At 32.1% G+C, this 12,572-nt stretch overlaps 1 protein-coding gene across 1 annotated transcript in view; it reads left to right on the top strand.

The window, feature by feature from the left end:
• The window catches only part of LOC115880277 (nephrin-like), a 275,606-nt gene that overhangs the window by 182,918 nt on the left and 80,116 nt on the right, over positions 1-12,572 (top strand). The window contains exons 7-8 of the mRNA XM_030897460.1: positions 114-206; positions 11,088-11,261. Coding sequence (XP_030753320.1) covers positions 114-206; positions 11,088-11,261 — 267 coding nt within the window. The remainder of the gene's footprint in view (positions 1-113; positions 207-11,087; positions 11,262-12,572) is intronic.

Raw genomic sequence — 12,572 nt, forward strand, 5'->3', positions numbered from 1 at the left:
TTTGTAATATAAAAGTATCATAAAATCTTGAAAGTCAATATAAAAATTTAACAAAATAATATACGACACCGATTCTGTGTCTGCAAGGTTAAAAATCTTTCTTTTTTTTGCAGGTGCATAGAGTATGGTGGCTCAGAGATAATGAACGACTACTCAGCAACAGCACAGCAGGTGTTATAGTCAGCAATCAAACCCTAGTACTCCAGGTAAATTTTTAAAATACACATGACTGCTTCTTACTTTTGTTCCTTAATTTTTAATTTTTTTAAGACTCTACATTTTAATACACCTCGTATATTTTTATAATTCTTTATTATAACTAACGTCTACAGTAGAAAAAAAAACAACATATTTATATTGAGTTTGGCATTTTCACCTTGAATTTGTGTTCAGCTGTATTTGGTATTTCAATTTTAACCCATAATACAGTGGTGCAGTATTCGTTAGACTATCAAATTATTCGCATAGTTTCTTTATCCTGTAATAAATGCACCCAATAACGCATATTTGCTTTTATGCAGTCAAACAGCAGTAAAATGCAATACTGAGCTGCATAGCAACACTTTATTTCTATTACAGAAGTGAGAAGGAGTATATATAAGGTGTTCTATTTAAGCATGCACATTAGAGGAATAAACCGTAAAACCAGAAAAGATACAAAGATAATTAAATAAGAAAAAAGTTATGTTATTTAGAAAAACCGAATTTTGGTTTTTATTTTTTTCTGTAACTATTTGAAAAGATTTAAATATCCCTAAACAATTTTGTAAAATTTCAGATAAAACACGTTATGTGTAGAGGAGGGCTAATAGTTATTTTTATACAAGACGATAAAATGGTATTTTATCGTCGACCGAAAAGATACGAGCGATAAAATCGTGGATTAGTGAATTAATTTCGGGAGACAATAATGCAATTTTATCGTCCTGTATAAAACAATATTATTTTCCATAGCGAGTTACGTTTTAAAAAATATTCAGAAATTATTATTTCAAGGAATTTATTAAGAGTAGAAAAAATATTGTGCTGGGTTGGCATTGGTTTCTATGTAATTTGACAAATAAATAAAGCTGTCTCTTTAGTTGTCAGTTTTAAGTCAATATTTTTTAATTCTCTTTCGTGTCGATTGCTGATTGAATTGGAGCCAGAAATGGCTCAAAACGAAATAAGTAAATTACCAACAGATATTCAGGCTGAGGCGACAAACGCCATATCCAAACTACTTCCATTTTAAATCCCGAATAACTTATGAAAAGGAATACAAAAATTTTCAAAAATGGAAGCAATTAAAAAAGGTGCGAGAAGAAATAAAGTTTTTAATCTATTTCTCATTGTAAAGTATCATTTTAATCTACACTTGCAGTTAAAGTACTATTTTATCTACTATTTTTGATAGATATAAGGCAATTTTAACAGTTGCTATGGAAAAAATATATTATTATAGGTATTTCTGTAACTAAATAATTTTAATCACAATTACAGAAAAAAATATAACCATCGGAAATAATAAAAACAGCCAGAATTTCATTTTGTTACACGAAAAAACAGCTTTTAATTACAATAACGCCGAAATTAAAGCATAAATTACATTTATTTGAGCTGTAACAAGATCTCCAACTAAAATTAATTACATTTGCTTTATTAATGCTTTTGGTTGCACGTGGAATAATTTAGTTATTTGTTATTTTATTATTTCTTTCCAACATTTTTATGATTTGTTATAAAGGAGGTCAAATTATAACAAAGTTTCGCAATTTAATGTTTAGTTTTTTTTATAAAAGCGTACAGGTTATTATACACACACCGGAAAAGTCTAGGGATATTACAATTTTATCCAGCCATCATCAGTAATTTTATTATTTGCATTTCTGATATAATAAAATTAAAATAAACAAATAGTTTACAGGACGTATTGGAAATAAAAATGCGAAATTTACCGAATTTTTCAAATTTACCTTGATTTTTGTTGAGCTCAAAAAAATATACACATTTTTTTTTATTCTAAACTGTGAATTAAAAAAAAAGATAAAACCATTTTTACTTAATAAAGGGTATGGCCTCCTCTACTGTTCATTACAGCCCTACATCGTCTCTCCATGCTCCTGATTAGGTTGTCGATCTCTTCTTGAGGTACAGCCTGCCACGCTGCGTTCACGGCCCGAACCAGATCCCTACGAGTTTCACGAGGCATACCCATTCTCAAAATTCTTCTTTGGAGCGAGTCCCATACGTGCTCGATGGGGTTGAGGTCAGGAGATTGTGCCGGCCAGGGTAAGATGTTTAATTGATGAGCATTGATAAACTCACTTACCACTCTGGCTGTATGAGGCCGTGCATTGTGATGCATGAAAATAAAGTTTCTCCCAAAATCATTGGCATATGGTAACACGACAGGCTCAAGAATTAAATCACGATATTTGATTTCTGTTAGAAACCTTTCAAGAAAAACGAGATCGGTTTTTCGGCCTAACTGGACTCCTCCCCAGACCATAACTGTTCCACCTTGATAAGGGTGCATTTCCTGAACATGATCCAACCGAATAAGATTTCCCGGTTGTCTCCATACCCTAAGCCTTCTCGAATCCGGATGAATTCCAAAGCGTGACTCATCAGTGAAGAGAACATTGGCCCATTGTTCATTCGACCACTGAACATGATCTTGGGCCCACAAATATCGTACCTCTCGATTTCCTCTCGTTAAGGGTTGATCTCTCCAGGGGCGTCTGCTTCTTAAGTTGACCTGTCTTAATCTATTGCGAACAGTGTCAGGACTAACGGTTACATTATGTGTTTCCTGGAGAATTAAACTAAGCTCTGGTGCTGTAAGAGTCGGTCGGCGTCGAGCATTTAATTGTAAAAATGATCTTGCTGAGGGGTAGTAATGCGATGTCGCTCTGTGTGCCTTTCAGCAACATCACCACTTTCACGGTAGCGTGCACTTAATCGCGATATTACACTTTGCGTTGTATTTAATGCTCTAGCTACGTCGATTTGGCGCATTCCAGCTTCGAGCATACCCATGGCCCTTAACATTTCGTCTCTGTTAAGATGTCTACGCTCCATAATGTCGTTTAATACTAAACAGAGTTATTTGAATGAATTTTGGCCAGTTATCAAAAAAAACATAGCCAGTACAGGTTAAATTCGAACAATTGATGCTAGGTGTTTTTTATACATTTGACAAAAAATGCACAAACACTTCTGCAAATATCCCAAATTTAGAAATAACTAGTGTGACTACTTCGTTTCAATCGAAGTAGAAAGAATCGGCCTAAAAATATGTGGTTGTTTATTCAAAACATTTATTTTTAACTTTAATAAAATTGTGTAGGTAGGATCAGAAACAAGAAATAGATATCTTTGTTGATGAAGTTGGTCAAAGAATGCCTACACTGAAAAAAAAATATAAGTAATTTTACAAAAAATAAAAATTGGAGCCCGGAGGCACGTATAGCCGCCCATACTAAAATATGTTAAAAAGAAGTTGGTAGGCAGTTCTTTTAGTTTCAAAAAAAAGGAATTTTTTCAATTTTGGTTCCGCGGTTATTTCCCCTATCCGCCACCTGGGGTCGCGTCCGATGGGAGTTTGGAGTTCTCCACACGGATTTTGATGTTATTACAAATTTTGCAATATTATTCCTAATCCTAAATTGAAAACCGCGTTTCCCTAGCTACTGTAATTTTGGAGTTACGATTTTTTTAAATTTTTATTATTTTTGTCTTTAAAAAAAAGACTGTATTGATTTTAAAAAAATATTTTTCGAAATACACTTCCCCAAATCCTCAGAACTATTAAAACGTTTAGAGTCCAGTTCACGGTAACTTAATACGTAATTTTATTCCTTACAGCAAAAGCACTCTAACTCCCTTCATTAGTGTTCTTGTTAAAGTCAGCAATTGGGGCAGCACAGGAAAAAGAGTAGCCGTTGCAGACTGCTTTAATTCTAGCTTTTTTCGCTTGCATTGCAGTGCCCGTCTTGCAGTTTTAAATTTCGCCCATTTTTTTAATTGTTGTTTCGAAATGGTGGAGAAATTCGGTATTTCGTGGTTCGCGTTTCACTAATTTTAAACGGAAAAACAGTTTTAATGGTCTGGTTTCGTTCTAGATAGTTAAAATGCAAAACAGAAAACTTCAAAAACTTCAGCTTTGTGTTATTATTTATTTTATATGCATGTATACATGTGAGTAATGTTTGTATAAGTAGTGGCTGTTGGATAATAGGTATTAATGATACAAGTTCGATACGAACATCATAATGAAACGCGTGTAACGTTAATTTCATTAAAAAGTTCGTATCGAACGTGTATCATTCAAAATTTAATCTACGACGCGACACGAGGGTCGATCCAAAGAGATTTGATTTAATTTAAAATATCAGAGATATCCTCATAAAAATTAAAATTCAAAATTATCAGGTGCCCATATTAGTCGTAGTAACCGTGCTTGTTGATTGTTTCCATTTTGACTTTGACAACTCCATTATTGATGTTCAATTTTGTGTTAAACGTTCAGTTTTAGCAAAAAGCAAAAAATAATATTAATATGGGTGATTCTGATTCTGAAAGTGTCCCTGCGGATATTGAAGGCATTGCGCAAAACGTTGTCGATTCCCTACTTCCCGAAAAATCAAGACAAACGTACGAGCAACAAAATTTGATCGTGTTTTCATACTTCAGAAGAGAGCAGTTCGATATTTATTGGGACTAAACAGTAGAACTCACTGCCAGAATTTCTTTAAAAATTTGAAAATACTGACTCTTTCTTCTTTATTCATTTTTGAATCCGTTTGCTTAATCCGCAAGCACATATCTGCTATCCCGAAAGGCCATCTCATAACTATCCACTTAGGAATGCAGAGCACGATTTTTTATCTGCCAACCCCGAGCTCAGAACTAGTTGTTGTTCAATACTGTACAATGCCAAAACAATGTACAATCATCTGCCTTTGAATATCAAATCGCTTTCATTCTTTCCCGCATTTCGCAAAGCTTTAAAATCATACCTACTGAGAGAGCCCTATATGCGGTAAACGACTTTTTTCTTGATGTTTAATTATGAACAATTTTGTATTTTAAAATTTTGATCATCTCACACACTGGTCAAAGGTCAATTATTTAATATTCTATAACTTTAAAATTATATCTATTTACTGCATACTGTTCTAAAATTGTCCATGTATATTCTTTTTGTAATTTTAAAGACTTAAATTTTTTTGAATTGTATTATTTGTATTGTGTATTTTTTGTTGTTTGTATTTTTTTGTGATTTTGTTGTTTGTGAGTGCTTTGTCGATGAAGCTGTTTTGGCTTTTTGCACAATAAAGCGTTGTTTTGTTTGTTTTTGTTTGTTTTGTTAAGCCTATGTAAAACTTGAAGATTGGTGTAAAGGGAAAGGAATCAAGAATAGTAGTAACGAAAAGGTTCTCCTGACATATTTTGAACATCTTTCAACACATAGGAAAGCTTCATCACTTTGGGTATATTATTCCATGCTACGTTCAGTTATATCAGTGAAGAAAAATACAGATATTAGTAAGTACGTCCATTTAATTGCATTTCTAAAAAGAAAATCGGAAGGATTTCGGTCAAAAAAATCGAGAATTTTAAGAAAAGAAGACATAACTCGTTTTTTTTTTGGAAGTCGATGAAAAAACTTATTTCCTGACAAAAGTTTCATTGATAGTGGGACTTGCGGGAGCCTGCCGGCGTATCGAGTTGACAAATCTGCAGCTGCAAAATGTTAAAGATGAAGGACAATGCATTCATGTCATTATTCCATTTACGAAAACAAAGTTATCACGAGATTTTTTTATAACGAAAGGGAATGTTGAAGGAATAAATATGGTGGAAATGGTTCGAAGATATATAGCTATGCGGCCAAGGAACACAAAGAATACTCGATTTTTTGTAGGCTACAGAAATGGAAAATATATTAAGCAACCCGTTGGCATTAATACTTTAGGGAAAATGCCGATAAAATAACATTGTTCCTAAGCCTTCCAAATCCACAACAATACACTGGACATTGTTTCCGTAGATCGTCTGCGTCGTTGCTTGCAAATTCAGGAGTGAATTTATTAACTGCTAAAAGACAAATGGTGGTTGGCGCTCTAACACAGTGGCAGAATATAGAAAATTGCAAAGAAAATAAGAAAAAAGTGTCATGTAACATTTTGGGTAACATTTCTGGCAATGATGGGTCTTCAACAAGTTCAAGCACTCAGGAAATAAATTTACTTTCTAAAAATTCAACTCACCTGTCATCGTCTGGAACTAATTTAACCAATTGTACTGATATTATAATTAATGTTTACAATAAATAAACGTATTTAGGTATCTTTTTTTGCTTTAGTTAGACAATAGTTAGACAGAAACATTGTTGTCCTTGTCTAGGCGGGCATACTTGTCGTCAGGAGATGACAGGAATGACACTAATGACTGTTTACAATTTTCCTATTTCACTGTCACCCCCCTGATAATAACATCCAAATGACAATGTTAAATGTGTCATAATGACATTGTCGTAGATTAAAGAAATAATACTGCTAGAGGGATAATAAATATTAATAATTATTATTATAATTCTTCAAACTATTACAGTATAAAATCGATACAGTTATTTATTTCCACTATATCGATTTTTTAATGGAGTTCCTCGATTAATTATTTTATAATTCGGGGTCTCTAGGCACTTTGTGCCCATGATTTATATCCGTAATTTGAGGCACAACGTCGCGTATCTCCGTCTGGCTAATGTATGGATATTTCTATCGGTAATTATGGCTGGAAATCGTGAAATTACGATCGTGGAAATACGACAGAAAGACGTAAGTCGGCAATTAGCTTGAATATGGGCTTTAGGAAAATCGTTAGTTTCCGTTTAGTGTGAAGCAAATGACGAAAATGATGATCATCTCGAATTTTGATAATGGGCGTTGTAAAACACATGCGTGTTTTTGAATTTTAAACCTCATTAACACATAAAGATTAAAAGATTTGAAGAGATATTTTAAAAAAAATGTCACTTTGTCATTGTGGCTTTTAACTTCATTTTTTTAAATGCGGACCTATTTTATGCGGATAGAATTTTGAACACCCTGTATGATATAAGATTACCATATTTTTGCCATTAATCAACATAAAATTATGAAAGTTATGGCGGTTCAAGAGTAACCAAGTAGTTATTAAATAATTAATTGAAAAAGCAAAATTTCATGATTTTTAAAACATCTTATTGCTTTAAAAACGAAATAATCTTTTTTGGTTTTAAAAAAATGTGGTTTTCTCAGTGCCGATTAATACTGAAGAGTAACTACGGCAACGCATTATTGACTGTTCCAATCAAATTTGGACAGCAACAATGATATTCCACAGGGTACGCAGATCGTGGAGAAGAAGATCAGATGTCTAGATTGAAATGAATGGTGGTCACTTTGAACATTTACTATGAATGAATTAAGGAATGCATTATTTTAATAAGGAATTTTGGTAATTGGATTATTTCGTTTTTTAAAGCAATAAGATATTTTAAAAATCATGATTTTCCAATTAATTATTTAATAACTACTTGGTTACTTTTGAACCGCCATAACTTTCATAAGTTTATGTTGATTAACCAGTTAGCAACCCATCAGAGCAAACTCTTTGTCTTCAATTTTCTCGAAAACCATCGTTCTGGGCCATGTGCAACAATGAGAGAGAGTACCTTTCTTGTAGGAAAAAGTATGTAGTTTTCAAAAAATAAACCCACGTTACAAAAAAAATAACCTCAAAAAAGTTATTCACGAAAAAAACCCCTACCCTTGCAAAAACTACCCTTTCCGCTTTTCCAAATAATTTTTCAATATCACCATTTGATTTAGGGTCAAAATTTATGCCAGAGGATTTTTTTTCGAAATTTTATCTCGTTCTCTAAGCCTACAATTTTAAAACAACCGTTTTTTAAATTCACCCTTTCAGTGCCCGTAACTCCCTTAATATGCATTTTCGCCCTATACTTATAGGAACTTTTTTTACTATTTTTAGGAGTACTATCACCCCCCGATTTTTTTACACTATTTCAATGACACCCTGTATAAGTCATTTGAGAAAATTAGCTAAACATAAGATAACACACTAGTACCATAAATAACTATTTATTTAATTATTAATATCTCTGAAACTATTGAAATTTATTTAGAATTATGTAAAGTTATCTGAAAGTAGTCATGGCCGGAACAGCGATTTTTTAATAACAGGTACAAGTTGTTCCAGTTCCAAAAGATACCTGTTCCAAGAAACCTGTTCCAGTTCCAAACTGTTCCAACACGAAAATTAATACCGTACTTGCGTCATTCTGATTCGGTTGCTATTTTTCTTTTTAAATTTATATACCTAAAAGAATATTTTTTGCTGAAATAATGAGAACTACTGGGGATTTTTCTGTTTTCTCTAAATTTAATCTACTGTCTATGTTGCTATATTACCAAGACATAATGTTTTTTAACTAAACATTAAAAAAAAGACTATCAAATTTTCGAAAAATATAAACTTTTCGAAAACATGTTTTCCCGAAAAAAACTCATGTGAATCGAAATATATACAACCCCTAAAAATATGTGCACTTATTTAAGACCCACCCTGTATAAGCACTAATGAATAAATATAGATTTATAATTTTGTGATATACTTAAAAAGTAAATTCTTAAAAGAGTTTATTTTTTTTAATATCTACTATATTTATAATACAAAACAATAATAACCGACTGTTCTTACACTGTATTTTTCAAAAAAAAACTATAATGCGATAATTATATTGCATTTGGCAACATCGCCAGCATTTTTTTATACTAAAAAATGTTCCTTACCTATTCTGTTTCTGTTGACATTAAAAAATAAAATATTTAAAAAAAAATATTATAAATTTAAAATTTATAATAAGAATTTAGTTGAGTTTTAATTAAATATTTTAAATAACGGCAACAGCCGCACTTGTTTTTTACGCCCCTGTATCCCGACAATAACAGATAACACCTGAACGGTTGCGTCCGCTAGACTTGGCTAGACTAGCGAAACCGATATACGACCTCGATTATCAACTCAAACCAGTTCTTTTTACTTAACTGTTTCAAACAGTTCCAAGTTCCTAACTGTTCCAAGCCCTAAACTGTTCCAGGTCGCAAACTGTTCCAAGTCTCAAACTGTTCCAAGTCCCACTGTTCAGGTTGGGACTTGAAACAGTTTAGGGCTTGGAACAGTTTAGCACTTGGAACAGTTAGGGACTTGGAACTGTTTGGGTCTTGGAACAGTTTGGAACCTGGAACAGTGAAGTAAAAAGAACTAGTTTCAGTTGAGAAACGAGGTAGTATATCGCTTTAGCGACGCGGTCGCTTGGCGTTATATTATCGAGATTGAGTGCGAGTGCACTAATATAGTGCATAGACGTAAAAAAACAAGGGTGACGGTTTTCGCAGCGTGCCCGATATTTGATATATTTAATTAAAATTCAACTAAATTTTTATTATAAATTTTAAATAGGAAATCAATATTTAAAAGTACAGAAAGAAAAGTATATCTAACATTTACTATTATGTAAAATAGTAAAATACATATAAAATAAAAACAACTTACATTCCTAGATAATAAAAACAAGCGGTTCCTTTGTCGGTATGTATACATTTTTTACGCAGAGTTGTTTTAATGTAAACAGAATAGGCGAAGATAATTTCTTACCATCAAAAAAACGTACTGGCGATGTTGCCAAATGCAATATAATATATAATTATCTAATTTTGAAAAATACACTATTAAGAATCTAGTATCACAAATGTAGTAGATAACAAACATAATTTAAACAATTCCAAGAATTTATTTCTTTAAGTATTTAATTTAAGTTGCAGTGTTTTGAAACAGCTGGAACAGTTGGAACTGGAACTGATATAGGATAGCACATAAACCTGTTCCAAGCCAGTTCCAAAACAAACCTGTTTCGAAAATCCTGTTCCAAAGCGTCATCACTATCTGAAAGGAAGCCAAAAATGCAATAATATACAGGATGTTCCATTTTAAAAAAAATTTCCCGTTCCACTCACGCTTTTTTGAGCCACCCTATAGAAATTAAAATATCTTCCTGAAATACATCCTAGAACATACTTTAGGTTTACACTTTAACAAAATTCCCAAGTTTTTTTTATTCTAGGAGCTACAGATATTTATTTAATCACAATCACAACCTAGTAAAAATAATGTCATTATAACCTTCATTACCTATATTTTTCCAATAAAACATAATTAAGTACTTAAATTATAATACTCTTTCAATAATAAATTTAATGAAGGATCAACGCACTTATATGAAAGTTTTAATAGCACATATTTTATCTTGTATTAGGCATTATTCTTCACAAAGACATAATTAAACTTTTACTACTTTAATTTAAAACGATAATTAATTGGTTTGATTAAGTCGTAACATGTTTTATAACGGCTTTTCCGTTGTACAAAAGGCTTATCGATCCATTAAGGAACTTAATGCAAATGCTCTTTTTAATGCTTTTCAATAATTAATCAAACACTTTTATGCATTAACTGAATCGCCAAGTAATAAATTAATACTTTTTTCCATAGAAGCTGTTAAAATTGCCTTATATCTATCAAAAATAGTAGATAAAATAGTACTTTAACTGCAAGTGTAGATTAAAATGATACTTTACAATGAGAAATAGATTAAAAACTTTATTTCTTCTCGCACGTTTTTAATTGTTTTCTGTTTTTGAAAAATTTTCTATTCCTTTTCATAAGTTATTCGGGATTTAAATGAAAGTAGTTTGAATATGGCGTTTGTCGCCTCAGCCTGAATATCTGTTGGTAATTTACTTATTTCGTTTTGAGCCATTTCTGGCTCCAATTCAATCAGCAATCGACACCAAAGAGAATTAAAAAATATTGACTCAAAACTGACAAGTAAAGAGACAGCTTTATTTATTTGTGAAATTACATAGAAACCAACGCAAACCCAGCACAATATTTTTTCTACTCGTAATAAATTCCTTCCATCTCAAGTACAAAATAAAATGGTGGGATAATTATGACAATATTATATTTTTCAGGGTGTTAGCAGAGCGAGTTCCGGTAGGTACGCCTGCGAAGCCACTAACAAAGAAGGCACTTCAGTCAGTCCAGCCTTCCATCTGAGGGTCAAGTTTGAACCAGTTTGCAAGGATGGACTTGCCAGAAAAATTATTGGAGCTGCCAAAGATGAACCTATAGATGTTGAATGCAAGGTAAGGTTTTGCTCTATATGAAGCGAAAAGTTTAATATACAGAAAAATTCTTTAATGAGGAATTGAATTTTCACTAGTAATACCATTAGAGATCAAATCATTTCCGGAAATTTTTTCGAGCTCATGAATATTTTGAAAATTATCCCGAGTCGAAGACGAGGAATTTCGACAGGAAATTGTAGAGAGAAACAAGCCCTATAACATAGGATACAACATTTTAATGAACAGTGCTTTCCATAAAATTAATAAAATGAAAAATATACGAAATAATATACATGTACTGATTTCTTTCGAAAATCGACAACTATGAAACTATGCGAACCCTTCCCGGACACAAACCGTACATTGTGAGACAGGAAATTATAGAGAGAAACAAGCGCATATTCACATAGGATACAACATTTTAATGAACAGTGCTTTCCATAAATTCAATAAAATGAAAAATATACGAAATAATATACATGATTTTTTTCGAAAATCGACAATTATGAAACTATGATCCCTTCCCCGGCACAAACGGTACATTGTGAGACAGAAAATTGTAGAGAGAAACAAGCACTATAACATAGAATACAACATTTTAATGAACAGTGCTTTCCATAAAATTAATAAAATGAAAAATATACGAAATAATATACATGTACTGATTTCTTTCGAAAATCGACAACTATGAAACTATGCGAACCCTTCCCGGACACAAACCGTACATTGTGAGACAGGAAATTATAGAGAGAAACAAGCGCATATTCACATAGGATACAACATTTTAATGAACAGTGCTTTCCATAAATTCAATAAAATGAAAAATATACGAAATAATATACATGATTTTTTTCGAAAATCGACAATTATGAAACTATGATCCCTTCCCCGACACAAACGGTACATTGTGAGACAGAAAATTGTAGAGAGAAACAAGCGCTATAACATAGAATACAACATTTTAATGAACAGTGCTTTCCATAAAATCAATAAAATGAAAAATATACGAAATAATATACATGTACTGATTTCTTTCGAAAATCGACAACTATGAAACTATGATCCCTACCCCGACACAAACGGTACATTGGGAAACAGGAAATTGTAGAGAAAAACAAGCCCTATAACATAGGATACAACATTTTAATGAACAGTGCTTTCCATAAAATAAATAAAATGAAAAATATACGAAATAATATACACGTACTGATTTCTTTCGAAAATCAACAACTATGAAACTATGATCCTTTCCCGGACACAAACGGTACGTTGTGAGACAGGAAATTGTAGAGAGAAACAAGTCCTATAACATAGGATACAACATTTTAC

This window comes from Sitophilus oryzae, unplaced genomic scaffold, assembly GCF_002938485.1.
Source record: "Sitophilus oryzae breed Bouriz unplaced genomic scaffold, Soryzae_2.0 scaffold_1621_pilon_pilon, whole genome shotgun sequence".
Classification (NCBI taxonomy): domain Eukaryota; kingdom Metazoa; phylum Arthropoda; class Insecta; order Coleoptera; family Curculionidae; genus Sitophilus; species Sitophilus oryzae.